The sequence below is a fragment of the Astyanax mexicanus genome, chromosome 16, assembly GCF_023375975.1.
Source record: "Astyanax mexicanus isolate ESR-SI-001 chromosome 16, AstMex3_surface, whole genome shotgun sequence".
In the NCBI taxonomy this organism is placed as follows: domain Eukaryota; kingdom Metazoa; phylum Chordata; class Actinopteri; order Characiformes; family Acestrorhamphidae; genus Astyanax; species Astyanax mexicanus.
This window is the reverse complement of record NC_064423.1, coordinates 11,613,243-11,637,093: the sequence shown is the minus strand read 5'-3', so window position 1 is coordinate 11,637,093 and position 23,851 is coordinate 11,613,243. Positions and strand designations below refer to the sequence as shown.

General features: G+C 39.5%; 1 protein-coding gene across 3 annotated transcripts in view; it reads right to left on the bottom strand.

The window, feature by feature from the left end:
* adamtsl3 (ADAMTS-like 3) overlaps positions 1–23,851 on the bottom strand; it is a 214,658-nt gene that overhangs the window by 71,843 nt on the left and 118,964 nt on the right. For all 3 annotated transcript variants that reach the window (XM_022669516.2, XM_049465585.1, XM_022669518.2), the window contains exons 5-8: positions 18,931–18,976; positions 14,765–15,001; positions 8,602–8,728; positions 803–877 (exon numbers count right to left, since the gene is read on the bottom strand). In XM_022669516.2, the coding sequence (XP_022525237.2) occupies positions 803–877; positions 8,602–8,728; positions 14,765–15,001; positions 18,931–18,976 (485 nt within the window). The remainder of the gene's footprint in view (positions 1–802; positions 878–8,601; positions 8,729–14,764; positions 15,002–18,930; positions 18,977–23,851) is intronic.

Sequence of the window (23,851 nt, the reverse complement as noted above, 5' to 3'; positions counted from 1 at the left end):
ACTCTGTTCTCTCTGTTTTCTCTGTGGTCATTCCCTCGTTTTTCCCGCTCTGTCCGGAGTGGACTTTTCCAGGTCTGAGTTGCGAGTCTCCTGATAGTTGATGAATGATCTGTGGAAGTAATACGAAGGTCACATAAACCTCATTTTTGAAACGCCTGACAAGACAAACACGCGGTGAAAGCCTCGAGATTTGGCCTGAGTTGTTTTGGTCCGGTGAAGTCCAGCGCTGTGAAAACACGGCCCAGGAAACTTAAAGTGGCAGTCCGTATTATTCAGTTATATCTAAACTGAAAGCAGAAGCATTTCTGAGTGAAGAAGGGATTAAATATTGTGTTTAATGTGTTTAATTTAGCAGTGTGCTGGAACGACCATCCCTGCTAAGCCTAATACAGTATATTCATTCTAAAAACTGGCATGTGGGAACTCTGTTTCCTCTGTGTCCTTTCTTGGGACGGTCTTGATGAGGGCCAGTTTCATCATAACATTTGGTTTCATCATGGTTTTTGCTGTGACTGCACTTGAGGATATTTTCAAAGTTCCTTAAATGTTTCTAATTGACTGGCCTTCACTTCTTAAATTATTTATTTTCTTTACTTAGGTAAGTAGTAAATTCTTGAATAGTTTAGAACAGCATTTAACTGAAGCACATTCCAATGCTCACTGAGAAAACTGTCATCTATGCAAGAGATGCTACTTTAAAGAATCTAAAATACTTTACATCATAAAACATATTCTGGTTTGTTTGTTTGGAAGACCACCAGGTCTCAGCTGATCAGAAATGAACAGAGAATCTGAAACTCACCTATAATGTCTGACCCCTTGGCAGTCAGTCGCAGGTTTCGGCTGCCCAGCGGCACCTCAATCACAGTTTTCATCGCTTCAGCAAAACAAAAACAACAGGCAAGTGTTACAGACAGTCAAAAACACTTGAATCCTTGAGTTTGTTACTTATAAAAAGGAGTAAAAATACATTAAAAAGTACTTTGAACCCCAGCCTATTTTTGATATTGTATTTTTTATTTTTTTTGTCACTTCCTCTTTCACTTGTTATGTTAGGAGATAGCAACACGCTATTTTTTGTATATAGCAGAAGACATTTAGCTGCTCAAAAATGTCATCATTTGAGATCTTCATGGAATTTGATCTAAATTTTTAGGATTGGGTGGCTGAGTGTTGAATGTTGTCGGGGTTTTAATCAGTCAGTGGCGCATTATATTACCTATTACCTGTATTACCTAACACCAAGAAAGAAACATGCCAGATACTGTATTTACCTGAACCTCACTTCCAGACCACCACACCCATCAGTGTAGATTTGTTACTAAATTCACTAAACAACACTATTCTCACTCTCTGTCACTGGTTTTAATGTTATTGCTGACTGGCTGTTTAAACTGTGTATCAAAGAACTGAAGTACAGTTTAACTGCTGCCAGTTTTGTTACAATTCAATGCACTTCTTGCTCTAATTTACAATGTAGGAGAACCCCGATCACAGCGGCAAAAAAGAAGGAACCCCCTTTTTTATAGGAGCTGTGAGGTTTAGCCGTGCTAATGCTTTTTAGCGGAGAGGAATAGAGCAGCGTTTCCAGTCTGGCACCGGCTACTGCGTCCAGCCGTGGAACTCAGCCAGCGCATTGGGTGCCTCGAAAAAAATAATTACTCTTGGAAGCAAACTCGGCGAGTACTGGAATTTAATGGGTGTTATGAAATAAAGTTTTGAGGCCTGGTCAGTGATCTGAGCTTGACAGCAAAATAAAATCACAGTCAAGGCGTTAGGAAATTAAACATGCCAGGTAATGGCCTTCGCCTGCTTCACACGCTTCACACGCTCGGTCAAACGTGGCGCCGACGGTATTTGAACACCTTAATCAGGGCGGTGATGAATGTAAGCAGGCGAAAACAAAAATAAACGGTAAGCAGCGCAGGCCGCAGCGGCGTGTGTCTGTTTTTCCACGCTCGTCTTTCAGGAATGCCGCGAAGGAGCCACCGCTGAGAGCAGAGCACAGCACAACTGCCAGCTCCTCATTAGAAGCCTTTTTATTACATATTAATAACGCAGAGGCAGCCGGCAAACCGGATTCCTGAGCCTCGGCCAATAGCACGAGAGATCCTGCAGAGGGCGACCTATCAGATTACTCAAGCCCTACCAAGAACGCCCACACCGGCTATACATAAAGGACGCCTACATGTCATCACGAGCAAAAGTGAATTATTAGCTAGAAGGCATTTATTACAGAGAGCGTAACACACTTGGATTGAGTTACGCCACACTTTTTGTTAAATAGGCTGTTAAAAAACGAAAAGCATGATACAGTGAAAAAGCCGGGCTTTGCTCTGCCACCAGCACCCTAATAACCCTTCAATACTGAGTACTGTAGATATTTTAGCTGTTAAAATGGGATTAAACCGATTTCCTATTACATTACTCAACATTACCCAACAGTTAAGAAGTAAACAAAGCCATTTATCGTGGGTTGGGTGTGAAAACATCCCAATTTAAAAGATATTTGACAGTCAGATTGGAGAATCGTTGACAGTGGTGGTGAACGAATCCAGACATCTGAACTTATAAAAGCTTTCCTGCAGAAAAACAAATGGTAAAAAAGCAAACAGTTATGTAGAGAAATGGTGGAGGGATACATGCAAAGTTTTGCACAGGATTTGCTTGGTTCTTCCCCTAAACAGCATAATATACTGTATCATCCAACAAGCCTAAGCTAAAAACCTGTGATCTCTGATCCCTCAGATGGTACTGCATCAAGAATTGTCATTCAACAATAGCAAAGAGAACCAATTGGATAGAACCAACCTTCATCAAATGCAATGATATGGACTTACCTTCAGAAACAAATTGGTATAAAAAAGTTTGGGCACCCCTGATAATTTTCATGATTTTGCTTTATAAATCATTGGTTGTTTGGATCAGCAACTTCAGTTAAATATGTCATATAGCAGACGAACACAGTGAAGTTTATAGGATTTACAGAAAGTGTTTAATAATTATTTAAACAAAGCTAGGCAGGTGCATACATTTGGGCACCCCAACAGAAAAATTACACCAATAAAAAATTAAAATTTTAGTTTCATCAGTCCACAGCACCATATTCCAAAATGAAGCTGGCTTTTGCAAATGTGCTTTAGCTTTAGCATACCTCAAGTGGCTCTGTTTGTGGCGGGTGCTCAGATAAAAGGCTTCTTCTGCATTACTCTTCTCCCATACAGCTTCTCCTTGTGTAAAGTGTGCTGAATAGTGAATGGTGACCGATGCACAGTGACTCCATCTGCAGTGAGATGATGTTGTAGCTGGTCTTTGGAGCTCTGGAGGTCTGTGGGTTCACTATGACTGTACTTACCATCCTTCTCCTCTGCTTATCTGAGATTTTACTTGGTTTTAACTATAACTGTGCCTATGGTCTTTCATTTCCTCACTCTGTTCCTCACAGTGGAAACTGAAGCTGAAATCTCTGAGATTTTGAGCTTTTTGTATCCTTCCCCTTCAACCATGATGTTGATCAATCTTTGTTTTCGGCTCATTTAAGAGTTGTTGTTTTGAGGCCCCTGCGTTGCCGTCCTTCTGAGAAGATAGTAGAAAGGAGAAAAACTTGCAGTTGGTCACCTGAACCCTTTTTCAAAATTGGATTCACAGGTGTATGTAGGTCAAGGGTTAATGAGTCAAATCAATAAAATAATAAGTGTGCCCAAGTTTATGCACCTGCCTTTTTTTTTGTTTAAAGGATTATTGCACACTTTCTTTAAATCCTATAAACTTCATTTCACTTCTCAAATATCACTGTGTTCATCTGCTATATGATATATTTCACTGACGTTTCTGATCTAAACAATCATTGATTTATAAAGAAAAATCATGAAAATTATTAGGGTGCCCAAACTTTTTCATACCACTGTACATTTCTTAACTCCCACACATGTTTAACAATGCGGGTGAAAGGTGTGGAAATAGACTGTTGACGGGGTGTAAGATAGCAGTGGGCATCACGATGCGTCTTGTGCAGGGTGTATGATAGGGCCCTATATCTCTTTGTGGCACGTATATATCTTTTTTGTGTTTTGTTTTCTTTCTATTTTGTTTTCTTCTTTCTACTCTACTCCTCTCCTGCACTGTCCAGAGTTCTGCCAGCCAATGGGAGACATGCTAAAGATCAGCTGACCAGATCCACCAATAGGAGGAGGAGTGGCTAACCAGGAAGGGGTGGTGCTTCCTGTTTAAATACCTCCACGTGTGGACTAATGGAGGAGGCTTTGTGTTTGTGAGAGGCTCTGTGGTACTATGTAGTTTTTAATACTATTTGAGACTGACTGTTAGAGTATACTGAAACTCTGTTGAGGATTATGCTGATTGCCTCTGTTTGTTTAGCCTGAGTTTTAGCCTCCTGTGTTCTTATGTACAGCTGTAATTTTTTTACTTAATTCTATCTCTAACCACCCTGGCATGGATAGGCAAGGAAAGGCGCCTATACATTACATCACAGTAGGTAAAACCCTGTATAGACACACTAGGTAAGGGGTGGGTGCCACGTTTGTATATTTTTGTTAGGTTATTTTGTTGGTTAGGTAGGTAAGTTGTTTCTCTTTATTTCTTTCCTTTGGCACCATCCATGGTCCACCCAGAAGGTTGTTTTTTGAGTCTTAACGTCTTTAAACAAATCTGTACTGTTACACATGTCTTTTAAACAACTGGTATGTTTTTAAGTACTGCTGATTTTGTAAAAACCTTTTTTCTGAGTAAAAAAACTCAAAGGAACTCAACTTGTCTGTCTCCTCACTTCCATTTAACAACACACACTCATAATGTTACTGCCTAACTTGTACCTCTCACACCCCAGCCACCTTACCTTACATCTTACAAGGGAATCGTAACAGTTTGTAATTATTTTAGGCACATCATATTTTTTCAATACTCTTGAAGATCAAATCACATTTTATGACAAATCTATGCAGGAAATAATGAAATTCTAAAGAGTTTGAATAGTGTTTCTTACCACTGTATGGTCAGTGATCAATCATGTTTTATATATATTATTTTAGTTGTTGCTGAATTGCTGATTTAATTACTCATTTAAAAAGACACCACATAATCTGAAAATATACGAAAATCAAGCTCTCTAGACTTTCCATCTTGATTGAAAAAAGAGGATTTTGGATGAGAAAAGATGACTTCAGTGTAACTGGTAAGCTCTGGCCAGACCCAGTACTGATGAGAGGATTTATCCACAAACAAAACAAAACTCCAACATCTGAGACATCTGAGCACATCCTCGCCCAAGCAGCGGCACAAAGACGGCCTTTAGCAAACGAGGCGACGCTACGTCTGTTTCCAAACTAAATGACCAAATGAGGATCTTATAACTGCCTGACTAAAAGCAAGGTCTTATCTGAGAGAAAACTAGAACAGACTGAGGTATGACTAAGCCATGGCACCAAAACGCAGATCAAAAACATAAACACTTCGTTTGATATGATTGGCGAGGATTTGCAGTCACATCAACGCACTGAGAAAACAGTGATGTGCTGAATTAGCTTGATTTAAACGTGTGCAGCACTAAACAGCACTCAGAGAGCCTTGATTTACCTCATTCCCAGACATAAACACTCATTAAGTGCTTTTTTAAAGTTCTTTAAACATCTATTAAACAGAAAAAAAAATCAGAAACCTGGATCTACTACAACTGAATCTACTGTCCGAAGCCTAAGCTTTTCTTCCCTTAGCTGTTAAACATGGTGGTGGGAGGGTTATAAAATCTGTAGTACGAATTTTCCACACCTCCTGTCCAATGCAAACCTTACCTTAGCTGTTAAACATGGTGGTGGCAGGGTTATGTATAAATCTGTAGGAATATTTTTCCACTCCTAATACTAAAAGCATACCTTTTCCTCAGCTGTTAAACTTTGGTGCACTTCCAAAGTTCAACCTTAGAAATCTAAAGACTCTGTCTCTTTTAAAGCAATTTAATGTTGTTCTGAAATCTTAGTCAACATAATATTGTAATATTGGCACTGTCAACAGCAAACTGATAAACACTGAGCATGCATTTTTGTTTAACATCATTTTTAAAGCATTCTTTTCATAAAGTTCGAAAAAAAATCAGACCATTTGGATGTTTAATCAAATAAAGCGTTTAATTAATTTTTCAGCCAGTCCTTTTTTCTATTTCTGACGAGCTAAAAAAAAAAGTGTTAAAATCTTAAAAGTAGACCATTAACAATAATTGATGGGGTGAGCCGTCTCCCCTCACCCAATGAGTGGTATCATCTGGATTCTGTTGGCAGCTGGCACACATGCAGACACAATTAAACAATGATTTTTATGCTGTTATTAATAGGCAATTAAATGCTGCAGGCCAATGATCTGCCAATGTGTGTTTATGCTAAAGATTATTAAAGAATAACTCCTACTTCTCATCTCTTCTTTGTGTGTGTAGCCAGCTAAACAGCCATGGATATTAAATATAATTTCCCAAGTAAAAAGCAGATTCAGGTTCAGGTGAGAGAATAAGGTGAAAATAAATGATGGGATTTCATTACCCAGTGTTAGTGGAGCCCTGAAAAGTCCATACTGAGTTTTGAGTAGCTTCCCACTTTTAGCTATTTAAATTAGACCAGATAATAGATATATTTAGCTGTGGGATGTATTTTTCCTTGAAGATGATGTTACACCACTGTCCTTTTAGTAGATTCAGCAATCTCCTTAGTGTATTCTCAGCTTGATGCGTGCCAATATTTTTTGTTCCCCATGACCACAGGATACAGTATGTCTTTCCACATGGTATTTTAAGTAATGAGAAGCTACTCACTGCAGCAGTAATTCAATGTTAATGCAGTTATTATTATTATTATCCAATGGGAGGCTCCTTCTTATTAGCTTAGTTAAATCCAGGTGGTATTATTGTCCTCACTGGAGCCTAATTTAGGTCTGTAGATGTTTTCTGATTTGTGGGTGGAGCTTAAATTGTCATCTCTGTCTCAGAGCTAGAATTGCTGTTTATTTGATTGCTTATTTTCCTTATCTCAGGAAATCTCCTGAAAAGTGAAGTGAAGTGAACTCCTGAACTTGACTTTCTCTACTTTTCTCTACTTTTTTCACATTTTAAATCCAAAAAAGGTCAAAATCAATAATAATAACAACAAGGGCACCACAGGATAAATTCAATACATAACAGCTGAATATCGACTAAGCCTTCCCCCCCTTACGAACCATCGGCCACCTCGTAAGGAATCGATAACTCTTTACAAGGAGCCAAAAATATCTCCTTTCCCAACGCGCTAAACAATACGTCTGCCAGCTGGCCCATAAATCCAGTATGCAAATAAACCTGCCAATGCCTGCGTCATCGGCCAAAGCCAACGGAACTCCAAGAATGCAGGGCTGGCCTCGAAACTCTCGCAAAGAAAAAAGTCCAGGGCTTTGAAAAGGGTCCTTTATCCCCAACCTGAGGCCACACTGGCAGCCAGCGCGCCGAATAAAGCAAACACTGAGGCTGCCTGCGAAGCATAACACAACACAAAGTCAATATTTTAAAAACATATCTAAATAGCTCCGTCCAATAACCAGAGAGTTTTATGAAAAGCTGGAGGCACTTCATCTCTGGAATAATCCAAAGGGCCGCTCTCTCAGCGTGATGCCGCGTGCCAGCCCCGGTATAAAGTATACACATGTAGTAATGGCGCTCGAATTGTGCTTTTTATCTTCATATTAACTTTTACGGTACAAACCAGGGCTGGGCGATATGGATAAAAACTAAAATCTCAATATTTTTGGGCTGAATGGCGACACACGATATATATACAGCTCTGGAAAAAATACAAATATTATAATTTACAGCATTTATTTGCAGAAAAAAGAATAGGCTTAAATAACAAAAAAGATGCAGAGCTTTCAGACTTCAAATAATGCAAAGAAAACAAGTTCATATTCATAGAGTTTTAAGAGTTCAGAAATTAATATTTGGTGGAATAACCCTGTTATTTTAATCACAGTTTTCATGCATCTTGGCATGTTCTCTTCCTCCTCCACCAGTCTTACACACTGCTTTTACATAACTTTATGCCTGCACTCCTGGGGCAACAATTCAAACAGTTCAAACTCAAATTTAAAATGCTAAGAAATGGGAGGGTTAGTTTGGGAGGGGCACTGGGTGATGTATGGGTTTAGAGGCGGGACAGGAGGGAGAGCTGACTGAGCCTCTAATAGCGGTGAGGTGCAGACATTGGGCGTCACTAGGGGCGGCAGTATTATTGATGGGCTGATCTGCATATTATGGTGTGCCTGTGTACCAAAGTACACGGAAACATCATCCACTATGCCTATAGCACAGTTGAACCTGTGAGGGCGCTGCAGAGAAGGAAAAACCTTAAAGTTATTATTATTATTTTTTTTTTTTAAGGTTAGGGAATATTTATAAAAAAAGCAGGTCTGGTACGTTTCACAATTTAAAAGAAACACATTTCAGCTATTAATAAAAAAAAATATGGTTTTGGGTTTAGAACCGTTTAAAAAAATATATATATATATAAAAATTGTTAAAAGAAGGGATGTATGTAAAACAGTATTAGAGTATATTGTGTTATAAAGTGCACCTACGTTCATCTGGAGTAACGTGGGTCAGCGCCTGGCCTCTGACCAGCTGGCACGTGGAGCCGTCTCCAGCACACACTCCGCAGTTATCCTCCTTAGCATTGCTGCTCAGCTGTCTGTCACAGCCCACTTCCTGTTACACACAACACAGTAGTTCCTGTTCAGCTTTTAATTCAGTGGTGTGAAAAAGTGTTTGTCCACTTCATGATTTCTTATTTTGTTTTTGCATGTTTTTCACTCTTAAATGTTTCAGACCGTCAAACAAATTCAAATATTAGTCAAAGTAAACACAAGCGAACACAAAATGCAGTTTTTAAATTAAAGTTTTGATTATTAAGGGAGAAAAAAACCAAACCTACATGATCCTGTGTGAAAAAGTGTTTGCAACCCTCGAGTTCAGTTTCTCCACCCACACTCTGATTACTGCCACAACCGTTCTCAGTCAAGTAATCACTAAAAAATAGGACCTACCTGACAAAGCAAAAGCTAAACATTATGCCATTATCCAAAGAAAAGTCTTTTTTAAGGAACTACCGTGAGAGCAACAGTGGTGAACCTTCCCAGGAGTGGCCGACCAAGATTACCCCAAAAGCGCAGCGACAACTCATCCAAGGGGTCTCAAAATGTGATGGTCTGGGACTGTTTTCTGCAAAGGGAGGATACACTAAATATTTATGTTTTTTTTTTTTTGCTGGGGTTGCCAAATGTATGCACCTGCCTAATTTTGTTTAACCCTCCATTTACCTTTGGGGTCAATTTGACCCCATTCAAAGTTTAAAGCCTATGAAAAATGGTGGACATTAGTTTTGTGATTCATATTTATCGCCTTCTCTTAATTTACAGAAGACAATAAGTAAAAAATAAGATGTTTCAAATAAATCAGCTTCAATATCTGTTTTATTAGGCTGTTTTATTGGCATAAAACATAATCTTAATCTCAATATTTTACACCTATTTTGTGGTAATAAGGTCAAGGTCTCTTTCTCTTTCTCTAAATGTCCATTCACTCTAGGGCGTGACTTAACAACACAATACTTATAATACTTGTCACGTCCTCGCTATGTTTCCCTGTGTTTTCCCTGTTTCCTAGTGTGTTTCTTCAGTAGTTTTCCGTCACGTGTGTGTAATTTGTAGCTCCGCCCCTCGTTACCTGTCTCCCCAGGTGTTCATTGTTTCTTGTTAGTATATATAGTACCCTTTTGTCTATGTTTCTTCCGTCGGTCTTTGCACCTTCCTCTGTCATTTGTCTAGCCACGTTTTTGCCAGTTTATTTCCACGTTCCTTAGTTCTGTGTAAAGTTTATATTACCTGTTTATTTTCTTGTTTGTTCTAGTTCCTTGTTTATTTACTTATTTATCCCTTGTATATATCCCTAGCCGTGATTGTTTATTATCTGTTTAGTTTAGCTCCTTGTCGTTCTCCTAGTTTGTTTTATTAGCCTTCCTGTCTAGTTATGTTATTATTATCTCTGGTTTGTTTTGGTTTGTTTCTTGTTTATTTGTTTATTTACGTATTAAAGTCTGTCTTACTTACGCTTTTACGTCCGAATCCCGTCTGCTCCCTACGTTACAATGCTTATATAATAATAATAAAACACTTAGAATAAAGCCAGAACCACTAATCGGTAGTCAAAAAACATAAAGAAACTGGTAAGTAAACTTTACATTATAATAATTTTTTGGAGATCTTAAATGGCTTGGATCGTGTTGACCCAGAGAATAAAGGGTGTTACTAAATTTGAGGATAGCAGGAGGGTTAAAGGATTATTGGACACTTTATGTAAATGCTGCAGAATTTCTCACAGAAGCTCCATGCCTCCATGTCCAACCAGATCTCATCATGTCTCCAGGATAACGTTGGCCCAACAGGGTACTAGACCCTCCTTTCAACTGAAGCTACTGAATAAAACTGCCCCAGTCGCAGAACATGTTGAACTACACAGCGAGATAAAACAGGGATAAAGTCCAATTCAAGTCATTTGTTTCAGGCTTTCATTCTCAGTGTAGCCCCCCACGTCGCTCCCCCCAACTAGTTACCCTCCAATTTGTTTATCTGTCAGCGGCGTTTCGCTAAATCCACCATCCACTCAAGGACCGCTGCCAGATTTCACAGAACAGGGTCGGAGCTTTAAAGAAGAAAAATCTAAATGTTGCTTTCAGAGCCATGGGAAAGTCGGCCTGCGCAAAGTAAACAACAGGCTTTTTACCCAGCAGCCCCTGGTAAACAAGCAGAGGCAAACAGTCAGGCTTCATTTAAAGCAATGTGGCTAATCTGTCTGGAACCGGGGTCAAATTAGAGGCAGTTTTAGAGGCAGGAGAAGCTGAATGAGCTTCAATAAGGGCAGTGAATGTAAATAAACACTGAAGTCATCCAGACTATGAAGGAACGCATATAGAATCATGTAGTGGTAACTATCTGGCTGGTAACTCTAATGAACTTTTCCTGTGCAACAGAGGTAACTCTTACTCGTCCTTTCCTGGGGAGGTCCTGATGAGTGCCAGTTTCATCATACTGTGCTTTTGATGGTCTTTACAACTCAACTTGAGGATGCTTTTAAAGTCCTTAAAATTGACTGATCTTATGGATGAGTTGTCCATGCCCTTTTGGAATAAATTCAGCCGGCCGGCCACTCCTGGGAAGGTTCACCAGTGTTCTATGTTTCCTCCATTTGTGAAATAAAAGCTCTCAATCATTGACTTTATAACCTATTCCAGACTGACAGATGATCAATGACTTTGATTTCTTAACTGTTCTTGAATTTCTTTAGATTTAGATTTTTGAGATCTTTTATCTGCTTCATGTTGTCAAACAGGTTCTAGTTAAGTGATTTCTTGAGTCTGGTAGTAATCAGGTCTGGTTGTGGTTAGTAGTGAAATTGAACTCAGCTTTCCAAAAAGTGTGAATAATCAGTTTATTAATGGGGCAAACACTTTTTCACAGAGGGCTAGATTGTAGTATAGTATATTTATTTCATATTAAGGTTTGTTTGATAATATGAAAAAGTAAGTATGACAAAAATGCAAAAACAAAATAAATCTGCCTCTGTAAGAATCTACATGTACTAGAAGCATCTCTACTGAACACAAATGAAATTTATTTACAATGGTAACGAAGCTACAGAGTGTGAAATAACTGGCAGTTATTGCAGTTATGTCTCTGATCAGAGTCCAGGCAGCAGCAGCATACCCACCTACATACCGTACTGTTTATCCTCCAGATATGTGCTGTAAAAGGACTGAGAAGGTTTCTCTGTGTTTTTAAAAGATATTATATTACCTTCCCGTTTTAGCAGCGCTAATGGAGGAATCGTGGATTGTTCAGAACGTCCAGGATGGAAAACCACAACACAATTACACGGTGGTCAGAAAATGGAACAGAGATTGATAGTGTGAGTCATAAACGGATGAGTAGCGGAGCTCTGCATGAAGCTGGGGGTGAACCAGGTTTAGAGAAAAAGAACAGAAGCACTTTTTTGTTGGGGGTCAGAAGGAGAAATATATTTGAAGTCACGGGCCACACTCTGTAATAAAACAAATAATGAAATATACCACTTTAAATAATACTTTTTTCCTGATTATTATTTCATTAACACACCATTTTACTTGACTTACTATCTTTATCTATCTTTGACAGTGTTGTGTAAACTAAGATTTTTCAAACTGATGTCTCATTTCATGATGTCTCTAAATATTAAACTCTTTAACTACGGCAACTTTTAGACTCTTTGGCCTGTTTTTCTGCACTAGAAATGCGCACCCTCTCCGCTTTTAGACTCTTTGCCCCGGTTTTCTGCGCTAGAAATGTGCACTCTCTCTGCTTTTAGACTCTTTGGCCCGTTTTTCTGCACTAGAACTGCACACCCTCTCCGCTTTTAGACTCTTTGCCCCGTTTTTCTGCGCTAGAAATGCGCACTCTCTCCACTTTTAGACTCTTTTGCCCCGTTTTTTTTTGTGCTAGAAATGCGCACACTCTCTGCTTTTAGACTCTTTGGCCCGTTTTTCTGCACTAGAAATGCGCACCCTCTCTGCTTTTAGACTCTTTGGCCTGTTTTTCTGCACTAGAAATGCGTACCCTCTCCGCTTTTAGACTCTTTGGCCCGTTTTTCTGCACTATAAAGGCACACTCTCTCCGCTTTTAGACTCTTTGTCCTGTTTTTCTGCGCTAGAAATGCACACTCTCTCCGCTTTTAGACTCTTTGTCCTGTTTTTCTGCGCTAGAAATGAGCACTCTAGCGTTCAAACTTTGAATCTCACATAATAAAAACCTGCTTAACAGAGGGCCAACTTTCATTCTATTTCTAAAAAAACCTCGCAATGGCCTGCGGGCCGTAGATTGGACACCCCTGATTTACACTGACAAACAGAATAATACACCAAGAAAGAGTTGTTTTTAGAATGTTTTAGAATGCTCCTATTGGTTAGTAGTCAAGTAACAGTGCTGTATAGCCCAGACTAGCAATGACTTTATTACTGCTCTTCACCCGTCAGGTCTCTTAATTCCTTTCTTCACTGCTGAAACTGAGACTTAGTCCTGGAGCTTAGATTCTCTGCCCGAACCCGACCCGACACCATAAAGCCATGGCGTGATAATCACAAAATAGCTAAGTAACCAAGGCTACTATCGTTATCGAATACGAACAAAATAACTTAAACTAAAAGTGAAAAAACATTTTGTTTAACTGAAACTAATAAAAACGCTAATTAAAAAAATGATAACTAACTGGAACTGTACTGTGTGTTTATAAAACTAACTAAAACTAACTAAATATAATAAACAGAATTCACTTTGTTTTCGTGTTTGCTAATTTATTTGCAAGCTCTGTTTCCACTCAAGCAGTTTTACAGCGGGAGGTGTTGTGCCAAAAATCTGCTCGCGAAGGGGAATCGGATTCTGCGGGGATTTCTTGCTAACAGAACACTAATAAAACAAATTCAAACTAATAAAAACTAGCAAACCCCACTCTAAAAACTACTTGATACTCACTAAACTGGAGGAGAAAAAGTGAAAACAAAAACAAAATTAAACTATAATGAAAAATGTAAAACTTTTATGACCTTGTAGATAACAAATCAAACTGTTGTCTTTGAGTGTATTGTGGAGGCATGCCTAACAGTCAACAGTCTCTCACCAAGAGGTGCACTACCCAGAAGTACACTATACGAATCTTTAAGTGCTCCTTAATCACAGTCTGGAGGACTTTAATATTCATTTACAATGTTAGAAAAAAAAATGAAAACACTGAATGAAAATGTATGTACAAACTTTGAACTGGTACTGTATCCAACTCTGATGTCATCACAGTTTTCATAAAATTCAGAAAACAGTCAAAACCACTAACATATTTTTCGCACTATGAGGCAAACTTTAATTTTACTTTAATTTTTCCAAAAATCATCAGTGCGCCTTATGATCGGCCTGCAGCCACTGTTGGAGCAGCATTGGCATTACCCACTAACTGTGCTCGCTTTTTCCTCGTTCTAAGGGGAGTATTATTGACCTGTGTCCTGCTCCTAACCCCGGCTAGCACTGCTGGAGTAGCATTAGCATTACCCACTAACTGTGCTCGCTTTTTCCTCGTTCAAAGGGGAGTATTATTGACCTGTGTCCTGCTCCTAACCCCGGCTAGCACTGCTGGAGTAGCATTAGCATTACCCACTAACTGTGTTTGCTATTTCCCTGATCAGAGGGGAGTATAATCAGCCTAAAGCCTGCTCCTAACCATGACTAGCACTGCTGGAGCGGTTAGCTGCTAATGCTATGCCAAATAAACAGTTTTCAGGAGAGAAATCTGTGTAGATTAACATCCAGCGCTCGTCTGACTTTAAAAGAAAGTTGTTGGTTTTTTATTACAGTTTTGTTTACTTAGCTTAGCTTTACTTAACTTAGACCTGCTGAATAAAAAGTTTCTTATTGTGTCTCTTAAAATGCGCTTTTTAATCCAGAGTGCCTTATGTATGAAAATAGATCAGAAAACAGATGTTCATTGATAGTGAGCCTTATAATACGGTGCACCTTACAGTGTGAAAAATACAATACTATCTGTAGGTACCAGAGATCTGCTACTTTTGATTGGTACTACAGTCCTGCTCAAGGAAACGTCCACATTCACTTCAACTCAGACGTGTTTTTGATCTCCTCAGATCCAGCAGAACGTCAGCGGATGACTCACCTGGCAGATTCCGTTTATACACATGTCCAGAGAGTCCGTTTTGCAGCGAGTGCCATCCAGCACTTTGGGCGCGAGTTCCACCACCAGGCTCTTCCCGCGGGCCTGGCACCTCAGTGCGCACGGAGAGACCGGGTCATAACTCACAGGAATCCACTCATAGGTCTGTCCGTGGTATTTGATGTCATTGTGGGCGGAGCACTGCTGAGCTCTGAAGTCACCTGACTCTGCAGGGCAGTCCTGATTGGGAATAAAAAAAACAAATATTGTTCATTAAAAAATCAAATATCATCATTTTTGCCCACTTTAATTTTAACTCAAACAAAAGTCTCTGTAGTTTTGTTTCATTTTGCTATTTGTAGATAAATGTTTGAGTGAAATGAACATTATTCTATATATACGGAGAACATTTCTCCCAATTTCTAAATAAAAATATTGTCATTTAGAGCATTTATTTCCAGAAAATGAGAAATGGCTGAAATAAGAAAAAAACTCAAATAATGAAAAAAAGGCTCATATTCATAGTTTTAAAAGTTGTAAGAGTTCGGAAATCAATATTTGGTGGAATATCCCTGTTTTTAGTCTCAGTTTCCTGCATCTTGGCATCATGTTCTCCTCCACCAGTCTTACACACTGATTTTGGATAACTTTATGCCTGCACTCCTGGTGCAAAAAAAAAATGCCTTATGAGGATGGTTGTTTAATTATTTGAGTTAAAACAATGATTCTTGGACAGTTTTGGACTACCATTATTGTTACTGCCTAAGATACAGTACTGTATATTTGTAATACTGTTGGAAGTAAGGAATACCAATGCACTAAATATTGATAGAATAATAAGCAATGGAGTTAGTAAAAATATATTTACACTGCATATAAGAATTTTTTTGGATGGATAAACATGCACAGAGTCAAATTAACCCCGGAACACTATTGCAGTTCCTTACAAATGAACATAATAGGAGGGTTAAAGTCGCAGCACTTCTTTTAGTCAGTTTGGGTTTCTCTCCAGTTCTCCGAACCTTAGCTTGTGATTCTAATTCTAAATACTCCAATCTCCCAGAGCTGTGGCCTTCCACTCGCCCAGCCTGAGAGAAGATACCCCTGATCGAAGCGCCTACGTCAAACACTCCTACTCGGCATAACTCGGCCTGATCTACAGGGTCAGAAAGAGAAATAAACAGTGGCTAACTGAGCTCAGAAGCTAACCCCATCATTGCCAATTACAAAAGCTGACACAGACGAACCAGTCACCACATCCATCATCCTGACAGAAGCACAGCGCTACCGATATTATGCAGGGACCTTTTCCCAACCGGCCTCAAGCGGGGCCACTGCGGGCGCAGACGAAACCACTTCAAATAGCAGGAAAACAGTGCGCTGATTAAAATGGACTGAGACGGACAGATGGCTTCTTCGAAACGGAGGCCCGATGAAGACACCGCCAGGCTACTTACACGAGCGCCGTCACACGAGCTGAAAAAAACATGCCTCTTTCTGCCTGCTGATGAAAGCAATAGGACAGGGAGACTTTACCAGATGCTTGACCACAACCGTAGAGGAAAAACTTGGACGGGAAAACGACAGTCGCTTGGGTTTCTGCTGGGCTTGCTCTACTTGTGGGTGACATATTGCACAGTAGCAGGAGAATAATATATAAAGGAATATAACTGATAAATCAGATGAGGCTTTAAAGGTCCTAGAAGAGCCATACCAAGCTCCATCTCACCAGCTGCATGTGTAATGTGAAATCCCTGCCAGCCTGTATCACGTCTCAGGTAGACATAATAAAAAAAAACACCAGTGAAATATGATGAGACAATGGGAGTGTGATGCTCATTGCTATCTTACATCCTGTAGCAAGCCTATTTTCATGCCTTATGCCCATGCTTTTAAAATAGCGACAGAGTTTAGGAATAAATCTGCACTGATGGGTGTGGTGGTCTGGATATGAGGTAGGTTCAGGTGAATACAATATCTTGGTGGTGGGAAATACAGGTGCGCCACTGACTGATTAAAACCCTGATAACAGTTAACAGTCAGACAACGCCCAGTCTGTTAAGATATCAATGCGCCAAAGTCAGAGTGCACTTGCTTCTTAAAGTGAATGACAACTTTTAGACTGGTTTTATTTTACCTTATACCCAAAACACACCTTTGGTTACATGGCTTTTGTGCGCTTTAAGCTGCGCAATGCATATTTTTTGTGCCCTCACAATACCCAAGACACACCGACACGCCCTAAATCCAGCTGTGTAATACACAATTGACCTGTGGACTATAGATTGCTAAAATATTGGCCCAATTCTTTTCAAGCTGTTTTTGTATATTTGATTTCTGCTCTATATTGTGTTGTGCAGATGCACACAAATATAAAAAAAAAAAAAAACACAAAAATATTACTTAAAGCGACAGTCTGTAACATTTGATGATTTGAGGGCTAATAATGCACACCCTATCAAAGTCTGTGAACTGGGCAAAATGTCTTCAAATGTGGCAACATAAAAGGATGTCTAAGACGTCTCAATGATCTCTTACTAAGACGAAAACCTACCCTGTGTAGATTGTTGGGAAAATACTATTAAGACATGGGTCGATCGTGAAGTGCTGCATCAGGTTTGTATCCTGATCATGCAGCTTGCCATCAGCTGCCGGAGCCCCGAGAGAGCACAATTGCCCTTGCTCTCTTTGGGTGGGTAGATGGCGCTCTTTCCCCTCATCACTCCCAGAGTGATGTTGACTAGCACGTTGTGAGGTGTTGTCTTGTGACTAAGGCTGAACACTGGCCAGCATGCTCATGACAAGGCAACCTGAATTATGGGACTCTGCGTAAATCCTGATAGTGCCGTGTCAGATTGACAAGACGTTCAATTTACGAAGTTTTGTGGGCATTTACCAATCCTTTACCAATCCTCGATTACTATGGACAGCACAGTGGGTGGTAATTATCTATTCCAGGTGGCTCTACCTCATGAAGCCACTGAGATTAAATTACCACAATCTGTCCCCAAAGATAAATTATAAAACATATTCTGGTATGTTCATAAATGCTCATAAAATGATGTATGCCGCATGTGTTTTTCTATAGATTTAATATCTTTAATATTAGCTAAATTTACAGTGTAAAAAAAATCAGAAAAAGAAAGAAAACGCATTGAATTAGAAGAAGTGTGTCCAGGTTGACTGGTACAGTACCTACAATATTTTAGTGTATAGTTTTAATATAATTAGGTCTTAAATAAAAAAACCTTTGATGGGTAATACGATGTTGTATGCAAAAGCTAAGCTAATGCTAGGCAGCATTGTTGACAGCGCTGATATGCTCCTCTATTCATATATTTATAAACACGTATCTCCCAGAAGAACTGCTGGTCTCCAGCTGTGCCTACTGATCTGCCATCACATGCTCAGCTGCAAACACCAACCCAGAAATAGAAAACTCCGGCTCTTCCATTATTTCTGAATATGGCTCAGACTCTTTCATCATAATGATGTCATACAATAGAAAAATCAGACGTGAACCGAATTTGCAAAAGTGAAATACACATATTGGACAAAACACTTAAAAAACTTAAACTGAGCGGCTGATACACTAGTGCATCTCAGACAAATTAGAATATCATTGAAAAGTTACTTTCTTTCAGTAATTCATATTACATACTGTAGATGTATTACAAACAGAGTGATCTATTTTAAGCATTTATTTATTTTATTGTTGATGATTATGGTTTACAGCCAATATAAAACCCAAAAATCTGAATTTTAGAAAATTTGAATATTAAATAAGACCAATTAGTACTTGCGGCAGTGTGGGCAGCGTGCCAAGTCCTGCTGGAAAATGAAATCCGCACCTTTATAAAAGTTGACAGCAGAGGGAAGCATGAAGTGCTGTAATATTTTCCGGGAAAACGCAGCGACTCGGTTCTGATACATCTGTGTTGATGAGAGGAAAGAGCGCCATCTACCCATCCAGAAAGAGCAAGGCCAATTGTGCTCACTTGGGGCTCTGGCAGGTGGAGGCAAGCTGCATGAGCAGGATTCGAATCATAGTAGCAGCACTTTAGACCGACCACTCGCTTTGGACCACTCTTCGCACCCCGAAAGATTTGGCAAGAAAACATATACAGTAAATATTGTTACAATATTAGAATAGTTTTAAATTGACTCACAGTGTTGCTGCACGTCCTGTAACGGATGTTCCTTCCCTCGCAATTCCTGTAGAGACAAAAAAAAAAACAAGATGTCACCATGACAATGCCCCTTACAAATGATAACATTGTTCACAATTACACCACAGTTGATAAACTCATCTTGTAAACACCGCCTGGAATGAAGATGAAAAAAAAAGAAAAAAATAATGTAATTAAACGCTTTGTTCACTGGCTGCTTTTCTCACATGCTGAGTTGTTTGTACGCTGGTTGTTTGTACGAGAAACACGATTTTCAGCCCCGCAGAACATCAGGAGGCTCGGCTTCTTCAAACAGCTCAAAGGTGCAGCGGCACACCTGTCCCGCGGCTCCGGCTGCCAAGCTCCCCTTCTAATCTCGGGCTAACGGAGGCACTCAGACGAAGACAACAGAGCTTGCGTAACGCCCCCGAAACTGACAGCGTTCTGCTTTAGATGTGCCAAACTAACTCAGCCTCTCCTCATCAACTCCCGGCCCACGGCACTCGCAAAGAGACCCCTTGATGTGGAGTCAAGAATGTGAAAAACTTCAGTACGAGGAGAGAAAGAGACAGAGAAAGAGAAAAAAAAAAGAAAAAGACGGAGAGTACGATTTAAAAACATCAAGCTTTAGGGTGAACAGGGGTTAATCCCCACGCTGGTGCATGTTCAGGTCATCAACAATCAACAAAAGACCCTTTAGATGCAGCATTGAAATTCATATTTTTGTTTAAAGGGCCTCAGTTCAAACTACAAATGTTGAGAAAGGCAAAAAAAAATGGTATGACGCGACAATGCTAATTGTTTCTAGCCCAATACTAGGAATCTATAATGTTAGCACAAAGCTAATGATCTGAAGCCTACTAGCAGTGACGCCACTCCGCCCATGAGGATCATACGCTGGACGCAGGGCAACAAGTGGACATTTTGGACTATTGGAAATCTGGTTTGTGAAAACCATCATAATAATAGTAACCATAATAAGGATATATTTAAAATAAAAATATGTATATACAATTTACAAAAGTAACAAATTTGCTTGGGAAAAATATGATCCAGAGGAGTGGATTGGGTAATTGGCCTTGTAAATTGGGAAAAAAATGGGATAAAATATATAATATAGAAAAATTAAAAAAGTTTTTTCTAAATGTGTGGTCTCTGTTATCGAAATGTGGCAGAATTTACAATGTGCTGGATGTTTCTTCTTTCTGGAAATCCTGCATAGAGATTCACGATGATTCACACAACCAAATTCCGTCTGAATTAATTGTTGATGTTCAGAAACAACAAAAAAAAGGTTCAGTTTCTAATGAACTTCACCTCAGACAGTCTCCACAGTCTCAGAGTCCCCCTCACCCCGAGACCGAGACAAGAACACTTCCAAACAAGGTCGAGACGGAGACGAGACAAGACCGAGACCGAGACCGCTCGTTTTTGGTCTCGAGAAGGATACCAGACTCGAGTACTACAACACTAGCAATAGCCATATGCTAGGATAAAACCATATAGATGTCAGCTAATAAATTATACAACTTATCGTCAACGAATGATTCTAATAACCTCACCATCCTCCAAATCAGATGGACTCTGCAGGAGAAAGTGATTGATGCTATCAATCTCCATGAGCCCTTTATTTAAAGACCATAAAATCAACCACTGAATAGCTTCCAGATTCTCCTGTAATCAGCAGAGTGCAATTACAACACAACCTGCGCTGGCAGAGACCCAAAACCAGTGATCTGCTCACCTTCTACCTTCTTTTATGTTTTAGTATAAATACCCCTCCAACAGTTTTCTCTGTTCCTCATTGAATATAGTTAGCTAGCTCTTCTATAACACTTTTGTCTTTGATTTTGACTTGTTTACCGACCCTGACCCATTTTGTATATTTTACTACTCTCTTGCCTTGCCCTCTTTATTGTTTGTTTTCTGTTGCAGACCTATGTTTGTATTTTTTTGGCTACTCTTTTGCCTTGCCCCTTTTTTGGCTGGATTACCTGTGAATGACCCCAATTTTGCCCCACTATGCTCTGATATGTTATTTACATCTGCTGCCTTCTGCCATCTGTTAGCCTAGCCCCTTTGTTAATAAATTGTATGTTTAGTATCTGTGAGGGTCTGTCTTCGGTCTGGCCTCTGTGACAAGGTCTTGACTCAACTGTTTCGAAGTCTCAGTCTTTATTGAGTCGAAATGTGCCCTGTACTCAGCCTTGACTCAAATTTAAAGCTCAAATTACCTCAAATTTGACTCAACTATTATAAAGTCTCAATGTTGGTTCACTTTCAACATCTCTGAACAAGTGTCCTGGTTTCGGTCTTAATTCAGGTCCAGGTCATAGTCTTGATTCTTAGACAGGGATTAAACCAGGAAAATAGACTCTACAAATAGACTTATCCATGTTCAGAAAACCAACCCAAAGTGTCCTGTTTTGGGTTTCACTTAGATTTTAAGTTCAGATCTTGATGTTTTCTCAACTGTTTCAAAGTCTTAGTCCTGATTGAGTCTCAATGTGTCAAACACACGTTTGGAGATGGATTGGAGATTTTACATTTAAAGGAAAATAGATTCTAAACAAATTCAAAGTGTCCTGTTTTTGATTTTACTCAGATTGAAAGTGAATACTTGATTGCGAATCAATGTGTTCTGGCCTTGACTCGGACTCACCTATTACAAACACTCACTTTTGGCTCACTTTTAACATATCTAAACATCCTGGTTTTGGTCTTGAGACTCAATGGGCCCTATTTTAGCGATCTATAGAGCACAGGTCAATTGATTTAGGGCTTGTCGAAGTGAGGCAAAAAATACTCGTTGTGCTGCTCGAAACACACGAAAGGCATGTGCTAATTCTTTTAATTAATCATGGAAGTGTTATGGGCATCACCTGAAATAAACCAACCAATCAGTGTGCCAGTTGTCATTCCATTTAAGAGGCAGGTAAGCTCTGATTTTGGCGTGTTGATATTTAAACAGTGTGGCACTTTTGCACGTCTCAGCTTGTGGAAGGGAACAGCAATGGTATTTTATGCTTTATTTTATTTTTTGTTGATAATGAGCGGTGGTGTACGCATGCTGAGCGTGTGCAATGCGCATGATGCTCCTGCATGGTTAAAATAGGAATTGGGCGGTAGACTGTTGACTGTTTTAAGGGTTAAAAGTCTGTGTTTTTTTCACCACAAAGATACGCTAGGTATTTCCCTAAACACCTCTCACTGCCCATCAGTGTAGATTTTTTTCCTTACCTGCATAGGTGCAAGGAGTGAAAATAGACTGTGGATGGGGTGTAAGATAGCAACAAGCATTGTAATGCACCTTGCACAGGGTGTACAATAGGGACTAATGTATTCTATGCTCAGCCTTAACAAAACTATTAGTATTACAACTATCAGAAAACCAACCCAAAGTGTCCAGTTTTGGGTCTTGACTTTGGCTTGAAGTGTAGCGGCTTAGCTTGGGATTCCAGGACATGGATTAAGCCTAGTCATACTAGACTATATTTTCCTATCACAGGAAAATCTCCACTTAAAATGCCATGTAGTTCAAAACTAGGCTTAATCCTTGTCTGGGAAACTGCCCCAAAGGGTCGAGGTCTTGGTCATGACTATGACTATTACAATATCAATGCAGTCTCAATTTTAAACATAGACTAACTTTAACTACACTAGAAATAAGATATGCCATTATGTATTTGGAATTCAAATACAGATACAGATGATGTAAACTGAATGAACTTGGAAATTACATTAGTTAAAAAAAGATGCTTCAAGGGTACTTCCTTAAAATAACGCTTCTAAATATCTGTTCCAGCTGCCATGCGTTTCTTTACAGACAAGGAAAACCTCTATATAGCATCCAAGTGGGTTCCACTACTGCTTACAGTAGTAAAGTAATACTACACAGAGCTAATTTAGCCTGGACTGCAGGGGTTAACAGGCGTATAAGTCACATTATTTCATTGTCCGCAGTCGGTTCATGATGTGTGTAGTCGTGAGACGCTGCAATCACATTAAGGTCAGTGGGAAACGCTGGTTGAGTAACACTGGTGTCTCTGTTGGTGGGGCTCAGAGAGGGGCTGAGGGGGAAAAACTGACATTAGACACATCTGCGACTCATAAGAAACCCAAAACCCCCACAGAGCACACATCTCTGCACGCAGGAAGCATTCAATTCAGAAACACTGATTCCGATCTGACGGGCGGGCAACCCGCGCACTTCTAATGAGACCCAAAACACAGCGTAATTGGACCATTTCTGATTCTGAAGCATATCCGGCCAATTAGCCTCCTTCGCTGCAAGTAGCCCAGCGCAAATGATGTGTGTCTTTCATCTGAACCTGAAAAGACGGAGTGCTAAAGCTTCTGGCACATAAAATCAGAGCTTCTGGCTTGTAAAATACACTGAAAACATGAAATATTAAAACAACATTACGTAGCATTTATAACTTTAAAAAGTCAGCTTTACAATTACTGTACATTGACGCTCCATTCACTGTAAAGGGGAGGATGGCATCTCTTTCAAGCCCACTCAGTTGTTACTGCACTATGTTACTTTGGTGAAGCTGCATTAAAAAATATTACTCAATACACATCTTTCATATGTTTCATTTTAAGGCATCTCTCAGCTTGTCAACAAATGCATGTGTACGGCTGTCAATAAGGCAGCAAATAGCAGCAGTGGAGTACAAAGTGGGAATCACCCTCCCCAACTGTAGAGGGAGCCCATGAGCAAAAAATACAAATTCTCACATAATGCTGCTTTAAATTTGATCACCACTTGCAAAAACAGCTTCAGCTAACAAACACCTCTTCAAGGCAGTGTTTTGCAGGTTTGTATCAGTCAGGTAGGTCATGAAAATGCAAAATTCTATTTAATATAAAGTATAATGATAAAATAAAAAAATAATAAAACATAATGTTTCCTTCA